This window comes from Otolemur garnettii, unplaced genomic scaffold, assembly GCF_000181295.1.
Source record: "Otolemur garnettii isolate 467f Iridium unplaced genomic scaffold, OtoGar3 scaffold00250, whole genome shotgun sequence".
Classification (NCBI taxonomy): domain Eukaryota; kingdom Metazoa; phylum Chordata; class Mammalia; order Primates; family Galagidae; genus Otolemur; species Otolemur garnettii.
The window spans coordinates 1,030,115-1,052,865 of NW_003852645.1; the positions used below are offsets into that span (position 1 = coordinate 1,030,115).

At 41.5% G+C, this 22,751-nt stretch overlaps 1 protein-coding gene across 1 annotated transcript in view; it reads left to right on the forward strand.

Annotated features, from left to right (window-relative positions):
• The first annotated feature begins 780 nt into the window (after positions 1-780).
• Positions 781-22,751, forward strand: part of LOC100944162 (transmembrane protein 132D-like) — a 561,473-nt gene continuing 539,502 nt past the window's right edge. The window contains exon 1 of the mRNA XM_003802605.3: positions 781-1,189. Within this exon, the coding sequence (XP_003802653.1) occupies positions 1,111-1,189 (79 nt within the window). The 5' untranslated portion in view covers positions 781-1,110. The remainder of the gene's footprint in view (positions 1,190-22,751) is intronic.

The following is a 22,751-nucleotide window of genomic DNA, read 5'->3' on the forward strand; positions in this document are numbered from 1 at the left end:
CCAATGGCCCCCTTGACACCTGTTGGGAGAGTGGGTAGCTGCTCCGGGTTCCTCGGAGCTGGACAGGGGCCCACCCGCGGTCCTGAGGCTCCCTCCCATCCGCACGCGCGGGGAGGGGCGGCAGGAAGACAGGGTGCGGAGCCTACCAGGGGGAGGTGGGATTTACTTTGCGGATTGGGGCTCACAGCTGTCACTCCGAAAGGGTGGGGCTTTTTGAAAACAGACAAATTTTTAAGGCAAAACCCCAAGCCCGCTCCGGGCACTGTGGCGGGCGCCGGCGTTCCGGATGCGGTCCTTGAAGAGCGGGACCACAGCGCCGGCTGGCAGGCGGCAGCTGCGGCGGACGGCCGCGTCCCCGAGCCGCGGGGTCCTCCTCCGCGCACATCTGGCCCGCCTCCCCCGGGCGCAGGGGGGAGCCCCGCGTCTACCGAGCCGGCTGTGCGCTCTGCGCGCGTAGAGCCCCGCGAGCCCGAGCCGGGCCCGGGCCGGCGGGCCGAGGGGGGCGGCCCGGGGAGCTGCCGCACCCGCCAAACTTTGGGCGCAGGAGCGCGCGCGCGAGCGAGCCCCGGGGCGCAGCGGCCCGCCCGGGATGGGGGCAGCGTGCCAGGGCTCCCCGGGTCGCCCCGCGCTCCCGGCTACCCTTCCGGGGGCCTCCGCGCTGCCTCTGCCGGCGCCCCGGGCGCTGCAGCCTGGCCGCCCCGCTGTCGCCAGCGCCAGTTAGCCGCCAGCCGCGTCCACGCCAGCCCCGCGCCCGGAGGCGCCCCTTACTGCACCCCCGGGGCCGCTTTTCGCTTCGGTAAACGGGAAAGGAAATACTCATCGTGGATTAAAAATTAAAAAAAAAATCCTGTTGGTGGTGAAGGGCTGGTGAGGTTTGCCTGCGCGTGTGTCGGACTCCGGAGAGCAACTCAGAAGCCCGCGCATGGTGTTCGCCTCCCAACCCGGCCATGGACTGGCAGGAGGAGGGCGCCGGGCGCCCGGGCTGTTCTGGCCCTTAGCCGGCTGCTCCTTCACCAGCTAGCCCCGCTCCAGCCCTCAGGCCATTGGGACCGACTCTTCTTCGCCTAGACGGCGCCGGGGAGCAGAGGACCTGCGCTCCGGGTCTCCAGGATGTGTGCGTCTGAGATGGGGACGTTGTGGCACCATTGGTCCCCTGTGCTGATCAGCCTGGCCGCCCTGTTTTCCAAAGGTGAGGAGGCCGCCGCCACCGTGGCCTGGGACTAACTTCGCACGGAGTGAGTGTGTGGGAGTGTGTGTAGAAGGGTGGGAGAGACGGCGTGTGTGTGTGTGTGTGGGCGCGTGTGAGTGCGCGCGTGTCTGTGTGAACGCGCGCGCGGGCGCAGCCAAGGACCTCGCTGGCCCTTGGCCGCAAGTGCTTCCCCTGGAGGGCTGGGGTAAGGGGCCCTAGGTGAGACTGTGAAGCAGGAAGGAAAGTAGCTATTTCCAGAAGGCCTTTTAAATTAAGGGAAAGGAGTGTGGAAGACCCCTGAGGAGAAAGGTGGCCTCCTGAGGGTGGGGTGGAGCCAGCTGTCAAGGGAGTTGGTTGAGATGACCAGGAAGATTCCTGGAATTTGGACTTGACTTTCCCTGCTGGTACTGACCTGTTGGAAAATGATTTCCGAGCACCCCTGGAGTATGGGGGTGCTAGTCATTGTTTCACAGGCTGCTAAGATAGGGCAGGGTTAGCTCTGAAACAGTGGGCCTGCACGGGGTCAGCTTTCACCCTCTGCAGCTGTTGTCTGCCAGGTGGGTGCATGTGGAGTTTCAGCTGTGACTGGTGACCAGAGGGCCCCAGCAGGGCCTGACTTGAAGCCCTGAGTAAAGGCAGGAGTTCCCCAATGGGCTCCTCTCCCCTCTGTCAACATCCCTGTCTGTCAGGGGAAGAGCAAGTTTGGACCCCCCTCCTCCCCAAGTAATTCCTTGAAAACAAATTGATTTGCACAGGAGATTATAAAAAGGACCAGCAATGCCTTCTGGTTATTGATCTGGTGTGGTTCCCCCACCAAGCATCAAACACGTCTTTCTTATAGAGAGATATACTGGAAATGAAGTGGAGATTCTCAGAAGTCTTCAACATGTGCTGAAAAAAGCTGGTATACATATTGTTCTGCAAAGCTTTTTAAGTTGAAATCTCTCTTAGAAACTTCAAAGCCAATTATCATGCACAGAATCTTTTAATTACATGTATTTTCTTCCTCTGAGTTCTTCCAGAATCACTGAGGTTGTGCTGCTTTGGATCTGATAATAGATTAAAACAGTTCACTTGTTGGGTTTTTGTGCTGATACATTTTAGGGAGAGGAATTTATATTCATACTACTATCTTTGAAGTGTGGTTGAAATGGGCTCACATCTCCTAATTATGAGTTGGGATAATCCTAAAGGCCAGAGCTTCCAGGATTTATGATGAGACAAGAAACCAAAGAAAAGGCTGATGGATTCAGTGAATCCAAGTCAGGCAGATGTGAGGTTAAAAAAACCCCAAATCTGCAGCCCCAGCTGCTCAGCCAACTTGAATGTTGCCACCAGGCACGCTTTTTTTTTTTATTGGTTGTCACTTGGTTTTATAATCCGTATAGGTGTCTCTGTTTTTATGCTGTAATAACAAGGTTTTATTAAGAAAGGTACAGAATAGCTTTGTAAATATGACATATCTATTGTGTTTTCTCTGTTATATGCGTGGTTCTGCTCCTGACTTCTTTATTAGACTGAGCAGTGTTGAAGAGAACTGCATTTCCCCTGATAGCAGTTGAACTTTTTCAAGTGGAAACAGTGAGAATGTCCTTAAATGAGGTACTCTATGATGTGGAAGCCCATTTTCTAGGTGACCAAATTTCAGCTTGTGAAATGATACTGTGAACACGGCATATGACATACTGTGTGTGTCGAATTTAGAGAACTTGGCCAGATAGTTCCAAAGTGAAGCAATCGGTTACGTGTAGCGACTTTTCTATGGCCGTTAGCAGAGACTGAACACAGGGTAGGTTACTTAGTGATTATTCACAATTTGTCAAAGAATAAGGAAAAAAATTAACACCCCTGATGCCATTAGATTGTGTGAGATGGAACTTCACGGTGCAGGGACAGTTTATAAGTTATGTCACAAAGTTATATTCCCGATGTATTCATATTCCCTCCCTTTTAAGATTCTTTGACTACTTGAAAGTTCCAAGCCAGCCGGAAACCAAGTGTGGACTACAGTTTAAAGGATTTTAATTGGGAGTAAATAATCACACACAATCCAGGGTGCCCAATTTGTTTAGAGCTCATTGAAACTAGTTATCATCAAATATTAAATGATCTGTTTCAGGAAATTATTATTTTTACTGTACTGTATTACTTCAAAGCCATCCTCGAAATGGAACAAAATGGACATTTGAGCACTAGGCTTATATCCTTGTACCTTACTCATGTCTGCATTTCATGAGGGGACAGTGTCTGGTCATAGAACAAACCCACCCTTATTACAGATCTTTTAAAATAATGAAAATATAGTTCTATGGCTTATCCTTCTGTGCCCTTGGGACCTTGGAGCTATGGTATGAAACAAAAAGTTTTACCAGCAACCTTGTCACAGGGTCTCACGCTTTTCAGAAGAATGGCCTTATTATATCAAATTGTCAGAGTGCCTGTGTGTTATGTTTAAGATCTAATCTTTGATGGAAACTTGTCACAGAAACTTGTCACAGGGTATGGCAGGCTGAAGGTGAGTTTTAACATAGTGCTCTTAACCTCACGAGAGGGGCAGGTGTGTGGAGGGCAGGCAGAGAAGAAAAATTAATGAGAAGGAGATTGGAGATGGGCAGGGAGCAAGGTGATTGTTAAATACAAAATGAAGAAGGTTGCCCCATGTGGGTCTCCTGTCACCACCCTCACCTGCAGGTGATATCCCTAGTTATGGTCTCTCATAAATGCTGGTGAGAGGCACCCAGAGACCCCCGGTACTGGGTGAAGAGATGATGCAGCGACATGGTCCCTGCACCGAGGGCAGAGCTGGCTGCCTGCTCTACCTGCTTCCAGCTGAGCACTGGGCTTGCGCATCAAACTTCTGGCCTGGGAGGTCAGCGTGAAGCTTCTGAGCAGCAGAGCACCACACCTAACTCATGACTGTTGTTCTCCAGCAGGCCTGTAGTGCAAAGAGCTGCTGTATATAACGATGCCTTCTCCACAGTCATGGACTTTTCAGGCGAGGAAAACATATCAGGAAGGGAGCAGGTTGGGGTATGTGAGTTTGTCTGTGAGAGGGAAAGGGAGAGGCTGACTTTATTTCTTATCTTCAAACTCTATCAAAGCCAAAAGGTTGAACGATGGAAGGCCACTGAGGTTTGTTCCTCTGAATTAGAGAGTTAAATAAAAAATAGGATGGTATAATTCAACATTTGAGGATCCATTTAATTTAGGTTCATTCTAAAAGTCAAGAAAAAATGAATAAACAACTCAAAAACTCCAAAAATGTGTTGTTGTAGAAGCGTATGCTATTTTGTATTTCTAATTCATCTGTCCATTTACCCATCATCCATTTATTCATCCAGCCATTATGTATCTGTCCATCCATCATTCTATCAGTCAGTCATCCAACCATCCTTCCATCTGTTCATCCATTTATTCATTCATCAGACATCAAAGGCCACAGACTTTCAGTGGACAGAGAACTCTGCAGGAACTATTTCAAGTGTCACGAGGACACAGAGATTGGTACTAAAGGGTCCTTAGACCAAGGATGTTTAGTGGCAATTAGAGTGCCACAGACCATAGCTCTATCACGTTAAGTTATGAACTCAAACATGGCAGTCCCTTATTCATCTACCCTCTTCTTTTTCTCCCCTGGGACCCCTCTTCCCCTCCTCTTTGCTGTTTTATAACCGTAACTGCCTTCTGAGCATCAGTAATGGGCCCACATCATGCTGGCCCAGGGGATGCAGCAGTGAGAGAAAGACCCTTAAACACATGTGAGTCCTGCCTTCATGGGATCTGCAGTTCATCAGGGAGTTAATTATACAAAGGAATCTGAACTTAGTGCTGTAACTTCTGTGCTGGGTCATAGAGCAGCATTTCTGAATGCGGTGATATCGACATTTGACTTAGAGCAGTTGGGAAACCTTCCCCTCATCTGAAAGATGGGCTGGTGTTAATCAGATGGGCAGGGAGGTGGAGCGTGCAAGAAGTGGGTCAGAGGAGGAACTGGAGTGGGAAAGAGCCATGGAGGTCATGGTACTGCATAATGGGAAAAGGTAGAACGTGGCCAGGGAGCCGAGGGCTAGGCAGTGGTCAAACTACAGACGGGTGACAAATCTCTTTCATGGGCTGTGTTGAGGAGATATGTCAGTATTTTGAAAGTACAGGGAGGACAGGGATGAGTTTTAACTTGTACACAGAGCGTGTATACGTTTCCAATGGCTGCTGTAACAAATTGCCACAAATGTGGTGACTTGGGAATTTGTTCCCTCACAGTTCTGCCTGCTGGATGCCCAAGTTCATATTACTGGATTGAAATCAGAGAGTCTTGCAGGGGGTCTTGGGGGGGGCATCCTTCCTTGCCTCTACCAGGTCCTGGTGGCTTGTGGCCCTGTTGTTCCAGTCTCCAAAGCAGGGTCTGCAGACCTCTCTCTGCACTGTCCTCACATGACCTGCTTTTCCAGATGTCTGTGTATAAAACCTCCCACTTCTTCCCTCTTATAAGGATGTGTGATTACATTTTGGGCCCACCCAAATAATCTAGATAAGTCCCTCCCCTTCACTTTTTAAAAATTTCCAAATAAGATAACAAACGTTCACAGGTCCCAGGGATTTGGATGTGAATATCTTTTTGGAGGAGTATGTTTTTCTGCCTTCCACAGGTTGACATTCTAAAACTATTTTCTTTCTCTCTTTTAAATTTAAAGTTCCTCTGGGGGAGACAAATGTGCATTTTTCTCTTTTTGATTTCTCTCCAGTATTTAGAATAGTGCTTTGGATGTTGCAGGGGCTCAATAAAATTTCTAAGTGTGCTTATGAGAGGGTGAGATATGGCCTGAAGAACCTTCACCTGGCAGTGAAACGGCTCGATGCTGTCCTTTTCAGTAATTCAAAGTGCTGCAGGAAATACTTTGGATGATAATAGTATCAGCTAATTTTTTGAGTAATTATTGTATGGCAGGTACTGTGCCAAGTGATTTATAAAGACAATTTTTGTGACTATAGAGATAAGCCCAATGGGTTAGAGGTATAATGTAGTAGAAATGGAAACTCCGGGAACTTAAGAACTGGCCTGAGTCAAGACAACTCAGAAGGCAGGAAGGATCTGAATGCCAATGCCACAGCCCATACTGCTAGCCATTCTGCATACTTCTCATTGATTATATTTAATAACTATAACTGAAACCCTGTGTCAGGCAAGAATGACACATGGTGCCAGGCTTACTGAGGGCCAAGTGAAGAGAGGTGGCCATGTGAGTTTTTAGCTCTGAGCCTACTATATGGATAACTCTTGATTATTTGTTGAACACATGCATACATCACTGTCATGTTACTTAATTTTTTCAGCCTTGATTTTTCCAGTGGCAATCAGGAATAACACCTGAAAGGGAATATTCAAATATAGATTTAGTTCCAAGACTGAAAGATTAAACAGGTTATCAGATGGTGTAAAATGTGCTTGGTGGTCTCAGGGTCGGGGTCAGGGTCCTTGAAGTTCTTCTGGAAGAACTTACTCTGTACTCAGTAGAGTGTAGCTCATGATCCAATTATCTGTCTGCTTTGCTGATATGCACAACGCGGCCTCTGGTCTTCCAGAATCAAAAGAGTAGGTGCCCCTTTTGTGGTCACTGGGAGATTGGGAAGAATGAGGAAGAAGCATGTGGAATGAAGACAAGTAAATAGTATTGCTGTATGCAAAAGGACAGTGCTTGATTCTGGGAACATAGGGATTGGTGAGTTTGACTTTTGATGCTGGACTGCAAGCTTGAATGAATTACGAAAGTAATAAATGGGGCTTCTAGCAGCAGAAGAGGAAACCAGCTTGGACTTTATATGAAATGAGACCAAAGACTCAGAATATTCTTAGAGGACTTTGTCATTTATTTTTTAAAAAATCTGCTATAAGCAGGGATAAGAGTAGCCAGAGACGAGGGACCAACTTCACCTCTGTTGTTGAACATTTGTTTCTGGGGGTCCATTTATAGATCAGCATTACCTAAGACGGCCTCTCCCAGAAATAATTTAAGAATCGATAGGGGAGGAAGGCCTTGGAAGTGAAAAAATAACCTGTGGCGTGTATTTGAAGAGATTCAAGTCTATTTCTAAAACACGGAGGACTGTTTTTTACTAGTAATCAAAGTAGTGAACAAACATTTGATAAAGGTGTCGAATATCCATTTCTCCCCATCTAATGCCCTGCGGAGTAATGTATATTAAATGAAATGGATGCACGTTTGAAAAGACAAGAGGTCACAAAGAGCTGTTAACTTTTAGTGACTTTAAGTTTTTTTTCACAAGAGTGACATAAAGTGTCTGTTTACGGGAATCTCCCAGCCACGGGTTTTTGTTTTCCTTCTGGTCAAGGAAGCCATATTGGTAGGTGAGAGGGTGCTGAAGCTCTAAAGTAGCTCGCTGAGATTTGGGGTGTCTGGCATCTCCTAGGATAATGTGACAGTAAAGTATTTTGGTCTCAGAACCTGGGGTTGGCATCACCCCCCCGCCTGCCCACATCCCCTCCCACCATGCAGGTCCCTCTTTTGGGGCAGGTGAACACATGGCAGCCACTGCCTCTTGCTGCAGCAGAGGGTACAAGACAAAAAAGTCAAATTCCTGACTTCTGATTTCAAGAGCTGATATCTCACAGAAGGAAAAAGTCAAATTCCTGACTTCTGATTTCAAGAACTGATATCTAACAGAAGGAAAAATATGTTCATGGACTTGTGGTTTCTTGGACTCTTTCTGTCTCTTTTTATTTTTTTCTTTTATTGGGGGAAAGAATTTAGAGGGCCGCTTAGATGCTGGTATGCTTTTGAGATGCTTTATGCCACTTGTTAGCTCAGTTGCCCAAGTATGTTTGGAGAGACATAGACGCATCACCTGGAAGGGAAGCAGAAGCGATGTGCGCATGGGTGACAAGGCCGCGTGCCTCAGCACATTGCCGGGAGAGCAGCCCCAGGACAGGAGCAGACATGGCTGGGGAGGCCTGCAGTCAGGAGCAGGGAGGTGCAGCCACGGTCTGGATGGACTGACAGCAGGAGAGCACATGCCACATGGGCCACTTGCAGAGCCCTCCTGGGTGTTGTGGTCACTCTGAGCCTCTTAGAAGGTAGACTTGATCCCTGAAACTTTGCAGGTGGAAGAGAGGGGGGAGTATTGCCAGAGCCTTTGTTTTGCCACTAGATAAAACATGAAGTGAAAATAGAAATTCTGTTGCACACACATGAAGAGATAGATGTATATTTGGCATGGACTGATGCTGGGGACTGGAATTTATACTGCCTCTGGCACTCTTGTACCCACCACGGTGAAATGTGCCCTGGAGGTGCTGTGCGGGGTGGATTCAGGGGCTCAGTGCCCGTGGGTGGTGTGATGTCCGCACGGTCTTGGGGGGATCCCAGGGTTCTGTCCCCTGGCCTTCCTAGGTGCCCGTGAGTAACGGAGGCTGGCATCATGACAGATGGGATGCTCGGCCAGACTTCAGAAGAGCAGATGCGCTAATAGTACAGAGAGGAGCTTCATGGCAGAATTGTGCCTAAAGACTCCCTGAGGTTAGGACGGCCTAATACATGAGACAAAGGGACATGTGTCAGACCCTGAACTTGGGTCCACACATGCCCATGGATGTGCTGGAGAGAGGCGTTTGGGAGGAAGCTGTGTAGAAAGACTTGGATATTTGTATAAAAATAAACTTAATACAAGACGGAGTTGTGTGACTGCCCAAGAAGAAAAAACAGAAGCCAAGACAAGTAAGATGTGAGCTCTGGGGGCTATTTTATCACCACATCTTAGAGAACCCCCTGTCTGGAAGGCCAGAGGCCCTAATTAATAATAATAATCTTTGTCATCACTGATGCGGAGTATCACCTTGCTTTATCTTGGTATCCTCAGGACTCTTTATGTTACATGCAGCTTTAAAGAGTTATACTGAGTGACTTATGGTTCAGGCTTAGGGTGATTTTAGATGAGTCTTATCCAGAGGCTCTGCTAATACCACCAGAACTCACCTTTTGGCACCAGCCTGTTTTGGCTTTATTCACTGACTGACCTGGCACCTGGCATGGCCAAGTGACCTCCTGGTCACTCTGGCCTCCTTTGACACTGGCCAGAGCAGGGAGGCTTCTTTTCTGTTGCTGTAGGGAGAGCCTCAGGATTAACTCCAGGGTGCCTGGAAACCACACTGCTCTGAGTTCTGTTCACCATGGGTGAGAGCTCCGGGGCAGGATGACTGGACCAGGGAGGACAGGAGTGGGGCTTCCCAATGTGTGCATGGAGGCTAAAGAGCAAATGAGGTGGCCGTCCTGGGCTGGCCCACTTCACACAAGTATAATTTATGGGACGAAGAAAGTATTTTCACCATATTGCGTTGGCCCTTGTTAAATCCAGAGAATTGTGCTACATTTGGACTACTTTATGTAAAGGGGAAAGATGGAAAATTTTAATTTATTCAGAAAATGAGAAACTTAGACCCCTTACTGCAGCAAGGAATGAGAAAGGAATCTGGGGAGTTTGGTAAAAGGATGACAGTTTTAATGACAGGGCTGTCTCTCTTTTTAAGGAAGGCTGTGCCTGTCTGTGTGGCTTAGGAAGGGAGAGCAGGGATAGTCAGAATTCCAGGGAAGGGGCTTCTGAGAGAATGGAAACTGTGGGGAAGATGGCTCTTCTCATTCAAAAGAAATAATAGTAGTTATTTTCTTATAGCTTATTGAATGTTCATTGTGTGTCAGGCAAGGTTTTAAAGGTTTTACTGTCGTTCATTCATTAAATCCCGATCACTGTCCTATGAGCGTTATAATTTCCCTTTGCAGAGGGGAAAACTGAGGCACAGGAGTTTGAGATAACTAACCCAAGTCAACAAAAGAAGCCCTTAAACCCGACACTGCTATCTGAAGATAAATAAGACCCCGTAATGAGTATGTCAGTTTCAAATGTCTCTGAGCAAAGGCTACAAGACCTGTTGTAGGAATTTTATAGCTGGAGCTTAAGAATGGGATGAGAGTGGAGATGGAGGTCTCAGGGTTCTGAATAAATCCCAGCATCCCAGACGGCTGCAGGGGCTTCAGCAAATGATAGGGAAATGACCGAGCCTGAGTGTGAAAACATGACATTTGTGTTTCGATTAAATAATTAATGTGGTCAGTGGAAGCAATTTTATTTAAATTTTACAGTAATGCAAGTGCATTTTTGGAAGATATGGCATGTCCACAAAGATAGTAAGAATAAAACAGGAGGACGAGGAGGGCAGAAGGATCGGAAGAAGTATCCTTAGGCCCATCTGTTCTCTCAGAGCAAGCCAGAAAACCAGAAAGTTTGGCAATTTGACTCTCACTGAGTTCTTTGGATTGAATTATACTTGGCCTTGGGTTATTAGCCAGTATTGAGGCTAATGGATGCCTCATTTGTAGGGATGTTTTAAGAACATTATCTATAACAACACAGATTTTCTTTTATCGTATTCTAAGAAATGCTGGGGAAATTTTTTTCTTAGAACCAGGAGAAAATAAGCTGTGTTTATTCTGAGAAATAATGTATACTCTATCCTAGGAGCACTGGGAAGTTCATGAGTGATCACGTGTTTGCCTTTGCTTTAACTTCGAGGACTCGCAGAGCTGAATTTGCTATTTATAAGCACGGGCATTTAAGACGTACATCCTGTATAGAAGTGTAATCCTTGGCTTTATTTTCTTACCCTTGTTCTGTTTCTCTTTCTGTCTGCTTTTTTATTCCACTGCACTTTTTTTTTTTTTGTAAGCTACTTCAAATTATTTTTGAAATGAGAGGTAGAAAGAAACAATTTCACTACCCAAAGGTGACTGCTTCACATTTTGATGTAGTTCACTCTAGTTGTTTTTCTATGAATTTTTAACCCAGTGGTGTTCACTCTCTATATGGCACGTACTATTTGTTTTTGGCTTTTTTGAGTTCACGCGCTTATATAAGCGTTTCCTCATGTTTAAAAAAATGTGTCATGAATATAATTTTAATATGGATAGCATAGTTTGAAAGTTTCTGCATTTTCCAGACAGACTTTATAGTTTTCCACTATTATACGCAATAATTATCTTTGTGTCTAATTTTAGTTTTGAGTTCTTTCCTTAGATAGATGGATAGTTTCATTGGATCAAAAAGTGTGAGTGGAACTTTTGCTTCCTAGTGTTTTCCGGAAAGGGCAGCACCATTTGGCACAGGTGCTAGCAATATGTGAAAGTATCATGTTTGCCGACCTTGATGCTCTTCAGAGTGGCAGTGTCAATTTCTGCCATACTCAGTAGCATTTGCTGAGGGCTCCTGTGTCCCTTGAAAACTGTTCAGAAGTCTTCATGAAGAGCATTACTGCTCTTTGACAATGTGGCTTTCAATGACCTAAAACTCAATGCTCAAAGAGTGGTCCTTTGAGCTAAGATGGCTTGGCTCTTGAAGGGCGGACAAGGAGTGGACAAGGTGACGATGTCTGTGATCAGTGACGAAGGTCCAGCATGGCATGCAGCAGTTTCTCCCCAGGTGTGCTTTCTGATGTGGGCTGCAGTGAGAGAACATCAGCAGACAATGCAGAGATAAAGGGACTTTGACTTCGAGGCTACAAAGGAAAAAGAAAATGCATTTTAAAGTGGAGCAATCTGGTCAGCTGGCAAGATGGAACGCTTCTACATAGGACATGCTATTTGGGCATTGCTGTTAAGAAACGCAACCAAAACAATAGGTCTGTGATTTGCATGGAATTGAAGAGCCCCCTGCTGCCTAAATGTATCCATAAACTATTCAAGTTCAGTGTCAGCATCTACTTGGTTCTAGTTTATCTCCAGTAGGGAATGTCACAGATATAGAGAACTAAGAGCATGCCTCTGTTTATCCAACAATTATTTTCTAAGGACAGAGGTAAATACAGTGAGATAGGGTCTGAGGATATGGGTATAGGTCTGACAGTCAAGTCCTCAAACTCATCCCAGAACAAAGTGCTACGTATTGTATTGCTGAATATCGCTATGGCCACCTTTGAAGTACTCCCTTTGAGAAGCTATGCACCAACGCCAGTGTGTAGTCCATCCTCGTTCCAATTTTGGAACTCTTTTTCTGGAGTGGTCATCAGAGCTGTCATTGTATGAGATTGGACAATTAAGTTTGTGAAGTCATCATAGAAAAAGCACTTTGAAGAGGACTAGGTGCTGGTGTTGCTGGTACATAGCTTCCCAAGGGGACTACTGTGAAGGTGACCTTAGTGATATTCAGCAACGAAGTGTGTAGCACTTTTTCCAGGATGGGTTCTTTGTTGTCTCATCTTGTATGAGTATGAGACTAACTCTGTTTTCATGAGATTACAGATAAATGGAGGAAACTGAGGCATGAATAATTGCAAACGGTAAGCCACGTAACACAGGTATGGAAAAATTCTTTGATTACATGCTGAAAGGAATTGACTTTCCCTTAACCCTTCAGAACTCTGTTCTAGATTTTGTTCCTTCTGTGTTGGTTCTTAGCCATGTGGAAGAGAAGGATTTATTAGTATGTAGTAGGAGCTGCAGGTTCTCTGTGTGGAGGGCACCAGGCTCAGGTGCTAGGAAGGACAATGAGCCACAGTTTGCTCCTGTTTTGGCCCAAATCCCATATTACTGTGGCCTTCTTTTCAGCACCTGTGATATTAAGGCCTGGGCATGACAATTTCTGGCAATACTACCCCAAAATGCTCAAACATGGTACCATTGTATTTGTAAGAAGGGCTGATCTCATGCTTAGCTATGGCCTCAAATCACTCCCTGTGTCTCTTCATTCCAAATGGACTCCTCTGTTCAGCAGGACCTCAGCCAGGTTGGGAATCCTAGCTTTACGAGCTTCCCTCAAGTCTGATTTATAGGACTTCAGCCTCTTCAATTCACAAAGGTACACCAGAAAGGAATTGGAATTGGTGTGAAATGTGCCAGTCTTCAATACCTGGAGAAATTCTCATCTTGTTAAAATTGATTTTTGATACTGGTGATGGCACAAAAAGTCATGTTAGAGTATCTCATACCTGTTATTGTTTTCATTTTTCAAAAGGATTCTAGGAAAGGGGACAAGGATCCTTATTTTGTGTTTCTCATAAATTTCTTTTTCATGTTGTTGGCAAATAAGTACTCGGTGAATAGCTGATTTGATTTTGATTTTTTGAGATAGTTCCTCACTGTTCTGGTATTATAAAGTGTCTGTGTTCCTTTCAAATGGGAGGCCCTCAAGAACTATTCCATGTTTTATTATCCTGATAACACTATGAGGACAGTAGTCCTGAGGCCTTGCTGTAAAGAAAGAAATCAAAGCAGATCTTCATTTAGAATATGAAGCAACATAGAAAGAGAATTCCCCAAGAATAGAAAAGTTCTTTATTGATTTAAGGAAACACTTTCTATTGATGATATTTTGATAGTAGGTATAAAAAATAATCTTATATTGCCTAAGGTATATATTAAGTTAAAATAGGCTGACTGTGCTACAGTGATTGACAAATGTCTGTGTTTCAGTGGCTTAATTTGAGAAAGATTTATTTCTTGTTCCTTTAAAGACCAGTTGAACCTTTTTCTATCTTATTATTTCATTTAGAACATGTGGCCTTTGAGGTCAGCACAACTGGAGAAAGAAGGGGTAGAGAATCATGTAGGATCCATTTAAGGTCCAGATTGAAAAATGGTTTCATGACTTGGGCCCATATCCCCTTGGTTAGCATTTAGAAAGATTGCCTCCACCTAACTGCAAGAATGACTGAGGAATATAGAATAACACATAAGTATTTGGGAGGCGCCAATAGTTTCTGTCAGAAGGGAAAAGGAAATGTATTGGTTTATGTAACTAAGATTCTGGGAGAAATGTGAGATCAGGTAAGGCTTGATCCAGGTGCTTAAGTGAGGTTCCAGGGATCTACAGTCTCTTTTTTTCTCCTTTCTCAGTTTGATTTAAACACACTGCCTCTTATTTAGGACATATTACTCCATAGCTCAGAATTATGCCTTCTTGCCTTAAAATTAGTTAAAAACCCCAAACATTTCTCCTCTATTAAAATTCTGAGACTGCCTTTTATTGGCCCACAAGGCTTCATGAGTCTTCTCTGAATCAGCCACTGTGCCTAGGAGGATGGGATGGGCTTAGACAGATTGGTTCAAGCCCAGACAGTAAGCTTTCCCTTTCACACCTGGAGTGAACCAACTCTAATTACTCAAATTACTTGGAATGAACTGGGGGAGGGGAATATAGAAAACAGTTTGAGACACTGTTACCAAAAAGGTGTAATGGATGCTGGGCAGTTAACAAAACAGCAACATTCTACTCTTAAGGTTGTTTTAATTTTAAAGCTAACATTCAACGAATATTCGATTTTCTTTAATATTTAACTGTCAAAGGAATCTTGTATTGTTGCCCAGAGGGTTACTGAGTATAGAATTTTCCCCTCCCGGAGAAGTTACTCTGTCCTTTGAGTGATTGTTTAAATGTAATGTAAGCTTTTGTTTTCCATGGTTGTAATTTTTCAGAGTCCATAATTAGATGTAAAAACTATGCACAATGGAAATTACTGTTCTGAATAAATATTTGCATTATGTGCTGTTAAAAGCGGTATCAAAACACGACAACTGCTTGTTTTACAAGCATTCAATATTTTGAAATGTGAAATCACTACAACTACTGAGAATTCTATTGAGAGGGAGAGAGAGCAGCTCAAATATTATTTACATTTTTCAGGGGAACAGTGTCAACAATAGGAGGAAAAACAGTAGTTTTGATGTACAGCAACGTTAAAAAAAAAAGACAGCTTACAAATGAGTTCTGCCTTATCCCTTTAGGTTCTGCTATCTGCCTCCAGTAAAGTGTTTTGCTTGATTTCCTTAATTAGGAAGGGCACATTAGGGAGTTGGATTTTGCCTGGAGTTCAGACAAAAGTAACCTTAATAAAGGCAAACAACTTCTAAGATGTTATAGAGAGCCTAATGTTTAAATTTTGGAAAGGACCGAAGCTTGCAGTGTGCATTTGGGCCAAATGTCACTTTTTTTACTATCTGAAAGTAATTTTCCCGGAATTGCTTTGCATGTGTCAAAGAAATTTTTTTGATAGGGAAGGGAAACTTTAATTAGTATTATCCTTTTACAATTTAAATTTAAAAGCATGCCGCGTAAAAAGATGTAAAGCACATAAAATAACACAGCAGTGGCGCCTATGGAGCAATAAGTCTTAAATAGATAGTGAAGAAGAAACACATCATGCCATCCAGTTTCTCGCCTTAGTATTGGAGGTGTGGCTTGCAATTGACAAATGACGTCCAGTGCTACACTGTGGACTGTATATATATTTAATGTGGGCTCTGCTAGGGATGTCTTATTAATACTTTGAAACCAGGAGATTTTATTTTATTATTTTTTCTCTTAATTATTTTATTAAATAATAACTGTATACATTAATGCATTTATGGGGTACAGTGTGCTGATTTTATATACAATTTGGAATGCTTAACATCAAACTGGTTAACAGTTAACCAGTTTGACTGACTTAATTATTGTGTTAATACATTTATACTCTCAACAGATTTGATATGTACCCTTGCACTATGCACCATAGGTGAGGTCCCACTGATTACCTTCCCTCCACCTAACCTCGCCCCTCCCCTCCCCTCCCCCTCCTCTTCCCTAAATCAGGAGATTTTAATAACATGCAGATTTTCTTGCTTCTCTTGAGGTTGGAGCAGCACCGACCTAGGATGTGTCTGTGAATAATCAGCTCCAGCTCAGTGGCTGCTTCCCCTGATAGGCAGGGAGGAGCCAGCTGTCGGCACAGGGTCCTCTCTCCCCGCAATGCTTCTTTATCCCCCCACCTTACCCACGGCTGGGCTTTAACTACTGTGTTTCCTATAGTGCTGAAATCGTTCTCTGTACTCAGATCTCTTTCAGAAGCAGGGAAATGCAAGACTAGTGCCTGCTCTGTGTTTCTTGAATCTGAAAAGCTTCACGCATTACCTCCTAACGCTGGTGATGTAGAAATGTACTATTGCTTCTGTGTAATATTTACCTTTAATTTCAAGAACCTGCTTGATTAAGCTTCATGATTTGTTTTCATGTGTTTTGTATAGTTCGATTCCCTTTAAACTAGGTTGTAGGAATGGAACACAAAGACTTGCCAAGGGGTTTGTGAGTGGGGGTGTTTTAAAGGGAATTAGTTTTCACATCCTCAGCTTCTGTATTTTTTTCTTAACTTGATCTGTCCACATTAACTATCAAGTACCTGTTTATCTCCCCCCTGCCCCCCAACACACACACACACACTCTTGATTTTTTCAGTAGAGATGCACACCTTTTGTATCTAATGTCTTAACTATGCTTCATTCCCCAGATATAAAAACCTCCACAATTCCAAAAGTACAGTTAGAAAATTCCTTTAATAAAGGAAGCGTAATACTCATATCTTACAGCTCATTAAAAGATGCATTCACAGTAAAAATTACCTTTTATTTTAAAAGGCATGTATTAGAATGTGTAATATACTTATGTTGTTTTGATTATAAAGTAATCCATTCAAATAATGCCAACTTGAAGAAATTTTTGAATACTGAGAATCTTACAGTGAGAAGAAACCGTAAAAGGCTTCAGGTCAATATATGGATGCAGTTATACACAATATACAAATACATTGTCGTAGGAAAGTGTAGTTGGGTGACAGATACATAAGTTTCATGGTTAAAAGTTTATTATATTAGAGGAAGATGTGGTGAAGGAACTGAAATGAAATATGAATTTGAGGAAAAAAAGAACAGTAATATTTCTGATTATCAAGGAAGAGTTTTTCATGGATTTTATAAATGGGAGGTGGGTGTGAAGCCGTTCTGTTATTTACATTCCAGTGGACACATTTAAAAGAGTGATATGACAGCTTAATTTGAAAATGTCAAGATTTACAATATACTGGAAACTTCATCCTTAGCAACTATTGAAACGCCAGTGAAGAATATTAGCTATCAACTTTAAAATGTACAAGTAGCAGTAGGTATGTAGTTACAGGAGCAGTGATGTTGGAAGACCCTTGTTTTCAGGATCATTTGCAGAGCTTTGCAACATTCCAGTGCCCAAGCCACAGTGTAGTCCAATGAAATCAGTGTATGCCAGGATCAGACCAGGCATTGGTATTTTGGAAAGCTTCCCAAAAGATTCTGATGCGCAGTCAAGGCTGACAACCCTGGAGCAAAGCCTTCAGTGGAGGCTGTCTCTGTGTGTAATCATTCAGAACTGTGGCTGCACATTAAGATCACATCAAAAGGTATTTGAGAGGGGAAGTGTGATTTGCATAGAGTAAAGTTTTCACCTTTTTTGGGTATAGGTCTATGACTTTTGACAAATGCAGTCTTTTTTTTTTTTTTTTTTTTTGAGACAGAGTTTTACTATGTCACCTTCGATAGAGTGCCACGGTGTGACAGCTCACAGCAACCTCAAACTTTTGGGCTTACGTAATTCTCTTGCCTCAGCCTCTCAAGTAGCTGGGACTACAGATGCCTGCCACAATGTCTGGCTATTTTTTTTCTTTTTTTGGGAGACAGAGTCACACTATGTCACCCTTGGTAGAGTACTGTGACATCACAGCTCACAGCAACCTCAAATTCTTGAGCTTACGTGATTCTCTTACCTCAGCCTCCCAAGTAGCTGGGACTACAGATGCCTGCTACAATGCCCAGCTATTTTGTTGTTGTTGTCATTGTTTAGCAGGCCCAGGCCGAGTTCGAACCCTGCAGCCTGGGTGTATGTGGCTCGTGCTCTAACCACTGAGCTACGGGTGCCAAGCCTGCCCAGCTATTTTTGTTGTAGTTGTCCTTGTTGTTAGCAGGTCTGGGCCATATTTGAACCCACCAGCCCTGGTATACGTGGCCAGCACTTTAACCACTGCATTACGGGCACTGAGCCTTGACAAATACAGTTTTATAACCACTGCTACAATCAAGGTACAGAACTTTTCCATCACCCCCAGAAGTTTCCTCTTGCCCCTTGATAGCTGGGCTCTGTCTTCATCTCTTTCTCTTGGAAACTACTGATCTGTGTCCTGTTCTTATGGTTTTGCTTTCCCCAGAATGTTATATAAATGATGTCATATAGTATATAACCTTTTGATTTAGGCTTATCCTACTTAGCATAAGGCATTTACTATTCTTAAAGGTTGTTGAGTAGTTGTCAGTAGTTCATTTATTTTTCTTACTGAAGTATGCCATGGTATGGATGTACCTGAATTGCTTATCCATTTGCCAGAGTGGTTTATAGTATTGGGTATTATGAATAAAACCACTATAAGCACTTGTGTACAGGTTTTGGTGTGAACATATGTTTTCATTTCTTTGTGGGTAAATTCTGGGATGAGATTGCTGGGTCCTGTGTGAAGTGTGTGTTTAACATTATAAGAAACTGCCAAACTGTTCTGCAAAATGGTTGAACCATTTGGCATGTCTGCCAGCAAAGTGTACGTTTCCAGCTGTTCCGTGTCCTTGCCAACACTTGATATTTTCACATTGTGATTTTATGTTAGCTAGTCTAATACATGTGTAATGGTGTCTCATTGTGGTTTTAATTTGCATTTCCCTAATTACTAATGATGTTGAGCAGCTTTCAGTGTGATTATTTGCCATCTGTGGATCTTCTTTGGCTAACCACTCAAATCTTTTGCTATTTTAAAATGGATGACTAATTTGGGTGGTCTTACTATTCAGTTTTGAGAATTGTTTATTTATATGGAAGTCTTTTATTATATACACGATTTGAGAATAATTTTCTCAGTCTATTGTGTATCACTTTTTAAATTTGTCTTTTGCAGAGAAGACTCATTTTGATGAAATCCAATTTATCTTTTTTTTTTTTTTTTTTTTTTTTTTTTGCTTTTATGAAATTGCTTTTGTTGTGGTATCTTAGAAGACTTTGCCAAACCATAGGTCACAAAGCTTTTCTCTTATGTGTTCTATCATAATAGCTATAGGTTTAACATTGTGGCCTATGACCAAGTTTTGGCTAATTGTTGTGTATAATGTGGATCAGCATTCACTTTTTTTCCATATAAATGACCCCCGGCAATTGTTCCTGCATAATTTATTGTAAGATTTGTTACCATATAAATGACCCCCTATAAATTGTTCTTGCATAATTTATTGTAAGGTTTGTTATTTCTCTTTTTCTTTGAGACAGTTTCTCACTTTATCGCCCTTGGTAGAGTGCTGTGGCATCACAGATCACAGCAACCTCCAACTCCTGGGCTTAGGCGATTCTCTTGCCTCAGCCTCCTGAGTTGTTATTTCTCTTTTAAATTGACCTTACATTTTTGTCATGATCATTTGACCCTTTGTGGTAGATATATTCTGGACTTTCCATATTGTTCCTGATCTATGTGTCTATCTTTTTACTGTTACCATATTGTCTTGATTACTGTTCTTTATGATAAATCTTGAAATTAGATAATGTGAATCTTCTAACTTTATTCTTTTCTGAAACAGTTTTGGCTATTATAATTTTTTTTTATTTGCAATATAAGTGTTGGAACTAGCTTGGTGCATGGGGTAAAAGTAAATAATGGACCTCCTCAGAACAAGAGGAACAGAAGTCCACCATACCTATCAATTCTCTCAATAAATGTGAATGGCTTGAATTCCCCACTGAAGAGGCATAGGCTGGGTGACTGTATAAAAAAACACAAGCCAAATACATGTTGTATTCAAGAAATACATGTAATCTCTTAGGATAAAGCAAGACTGAGGGTGAAGAAATCAAAAACAGTGTTTCAGGCTAATGGAAATCAGAAGAAAGTGGGGGGTTGCAATCTTATTTGTAGATACAATTGGATTTAAACAACAAAAATAAAAACAAAGATGGATGCTATGTATTGGTCAAGGAAACAATACAACAAGATGTTTTAATCCTAAACATCTATTTACCCAACTTAAATGACCTCAGATATGTAAATGAACACCAACTGAACTGAACAATATGATATCCTCCAGTACTGTAATAACTACGGACTTTAACATCCCTCTGGACAAAACTAGACAGAACCTCCATGCAGAAACTGAAGAAGCAACAGACTTAAACAGACCTTAGAACAAATGGACTTAACGAATATATACAGAACATTTCATCCTAATGAACTTGATATATTCTTCTTGTCAGTCCATGGATAATCCTCCAAAATTGATCATATTGTTGGGCACAAATCACACCTCAACAAATGTAAAAGAATAGAACTTATACCTTGTATCTTCTCAGACAACCATGGGTTAAAAGTAACTCAACTTCTGAATTTCCAAAGAAAATAAACAAACAGATCTTACTGGGATTTTGTTTGTAATTGCATTCAGCCTGCAGAAAATCTGCGTTGGTAGTAATGAGAACTGCCATTTTAATATTGGCGCATCTCTATTTCATGGGATATCTGGCCATTTATTTAGATTTTTATCATCACTGTTTTATAGTTTTTAGTATATAGATGCTGCACATATTTTTAGATATAGCTGCAGTTTATACCAAAGTGTTCCAGATTTTGGGGTGCTATTGGGAATAATATTCTTTTGAAAATTTGAATTTATATATGTTTTACAATTACAGCAGAACTCTTATAAGTTGATTGTCCAGGAAACTGTAATGAACTGGTCAATATACAGAGGTGGTCAACATAGGAACTAGCACAACCTTAGTACTTATGCTTCATGGCTTGTCTAAGAAAATTAAGGAGGTGGTCTATGTAGGGATATGGTCAACTATGGAGGTTTTGTTTATAGAAATTATATAAAAATGCAATTGATTTTTACATTTTAACGTTACATCCTAGAGTCACTTATTTGTTTTAGTAACAAATTCTTATTGCCAGACTTTTGGGAATGTTTTGCATGGTCAGTCATGTCATTTGTAAATACAGTTCTGTTGCTTACTATTCTGCATTTTTGTCTTTTTCCCTCTTTTTCTTTTCCTATCTCTCTTGCCCTGGCTAGGACCCCCAGTATATTATTGAATAAGAAAGGAGAAAGTATATGTCTTTGCTCTGCTTCCAATTTTAGGGTAAAGGAATTGCATTTTAAACTATTAAGCATGATGTTAGTTAGTTATAGGTTTCTTACAGATTTTTTTACAAAGTTCTTCTCCATTCCTAACTGTGAGAGTTTTTACATAAATGGACATTGAACTTTGTCACCTACTTTTATTGCATCAATTGCCATGATCATGTGATTTTTTTAATTTAAATTTTTAATTGACATGCAATAATTGTACATATTTATAGAGTATATAGTATATAGTATGATATTTCAATATGATATATACATTCAATATATATTGATATATATAGATATATATACTAATATATATATTCAATATATATAATGTGTATATATATATTATCAGATCAGGATAATTAGGATATTGATCATCTCAAACATTTATTTTTTTGTCAGGTGAACAATCAATTTCCTTCTTCTAAGTATTTGAAATTACCATATTTTGCCATGTATAATGTATACTTTTTGTGCAAAATTTTGAGGGGAAAAGGATATGTATTATACACAGGGAGTATGGCTTCAGAGCCAGGGAGCCCTGGAGGCATGATGTTCTATTTCAGAATGGATGAGTTTTGGTAGTTTGTGCTTTTTAATGAATTAGTCTATCTTATCTAAATTGTCAAACAGGGGGAAAAATGTACATAATGTTACATATTTAGCCATTTTATACTTTCAGGTATGTAGACATGTTCCTTATTTTGTCCTTGCTATTAGTAATATATCTTTTCTCTTTTTTATCTTGGTAAGTCTGGCTAGAGATTTATGAATTTTATCTGTCATTTGAAAGAACCAGATTTCCATTATCATTGCTTTTTCTCCCTTTTTCCTTTTTTTATTTATTTCTGTTCTAATATTCTTTATTTTATGGATTTAGGTTTAATTTTTTTCCTCTTTTATCTAAGTCCTTTACCTGGAAGGTCAGAATATTTTTTGAGACTTTTCTATTTTCTAATGTAAGCATTTAGTGCTATGAATTTTCCTCTAGGCACTGTTTTAGCTGTGCCCGTCAAGCATTTCTGTTATACTTTTATGTATTGCAATTTTCAGTTATTTTTACTAATTTCCCTTGTGACTGCCTTTTTGATCTCTACATTATTTGGATGTTCACTATTTACTTTTGAACTATTTGAGGATTTTCCAGATCCTTTCTGATATCAATTTTTAGCTTAATTCCATTTTGGTCAAAAAACATACTTTGTAGGATATTGATGCACTTATATTTTGGGTATTTTTTAATGTTTCAGATAGTCTATCTTATACTCTTAATGCTTAATCCTCTTTGTGCTCTTGAAGAGAAAGTTATATTCCTGTAGTTGTGTCAAGTGCTGAATAAATGTCAGTTATATTAGTCAGTTAATAGTGTTGTCCAATTATTTTATATCCTTACTGATTTTATGTTTACATGTTATTTTCATTATTGAGAGTAGAATGTTGAAGATTGACCTCTTCAATATTCCTCTAATAGTTATGGATATTTTTGGCTTCTTCTTGCAGTTATGTGCATTTTTGCTGAATGTATTTTGAAGGTCTATTTTCTTTCTTTCTTTTTTTTTTTTTTTGAGACA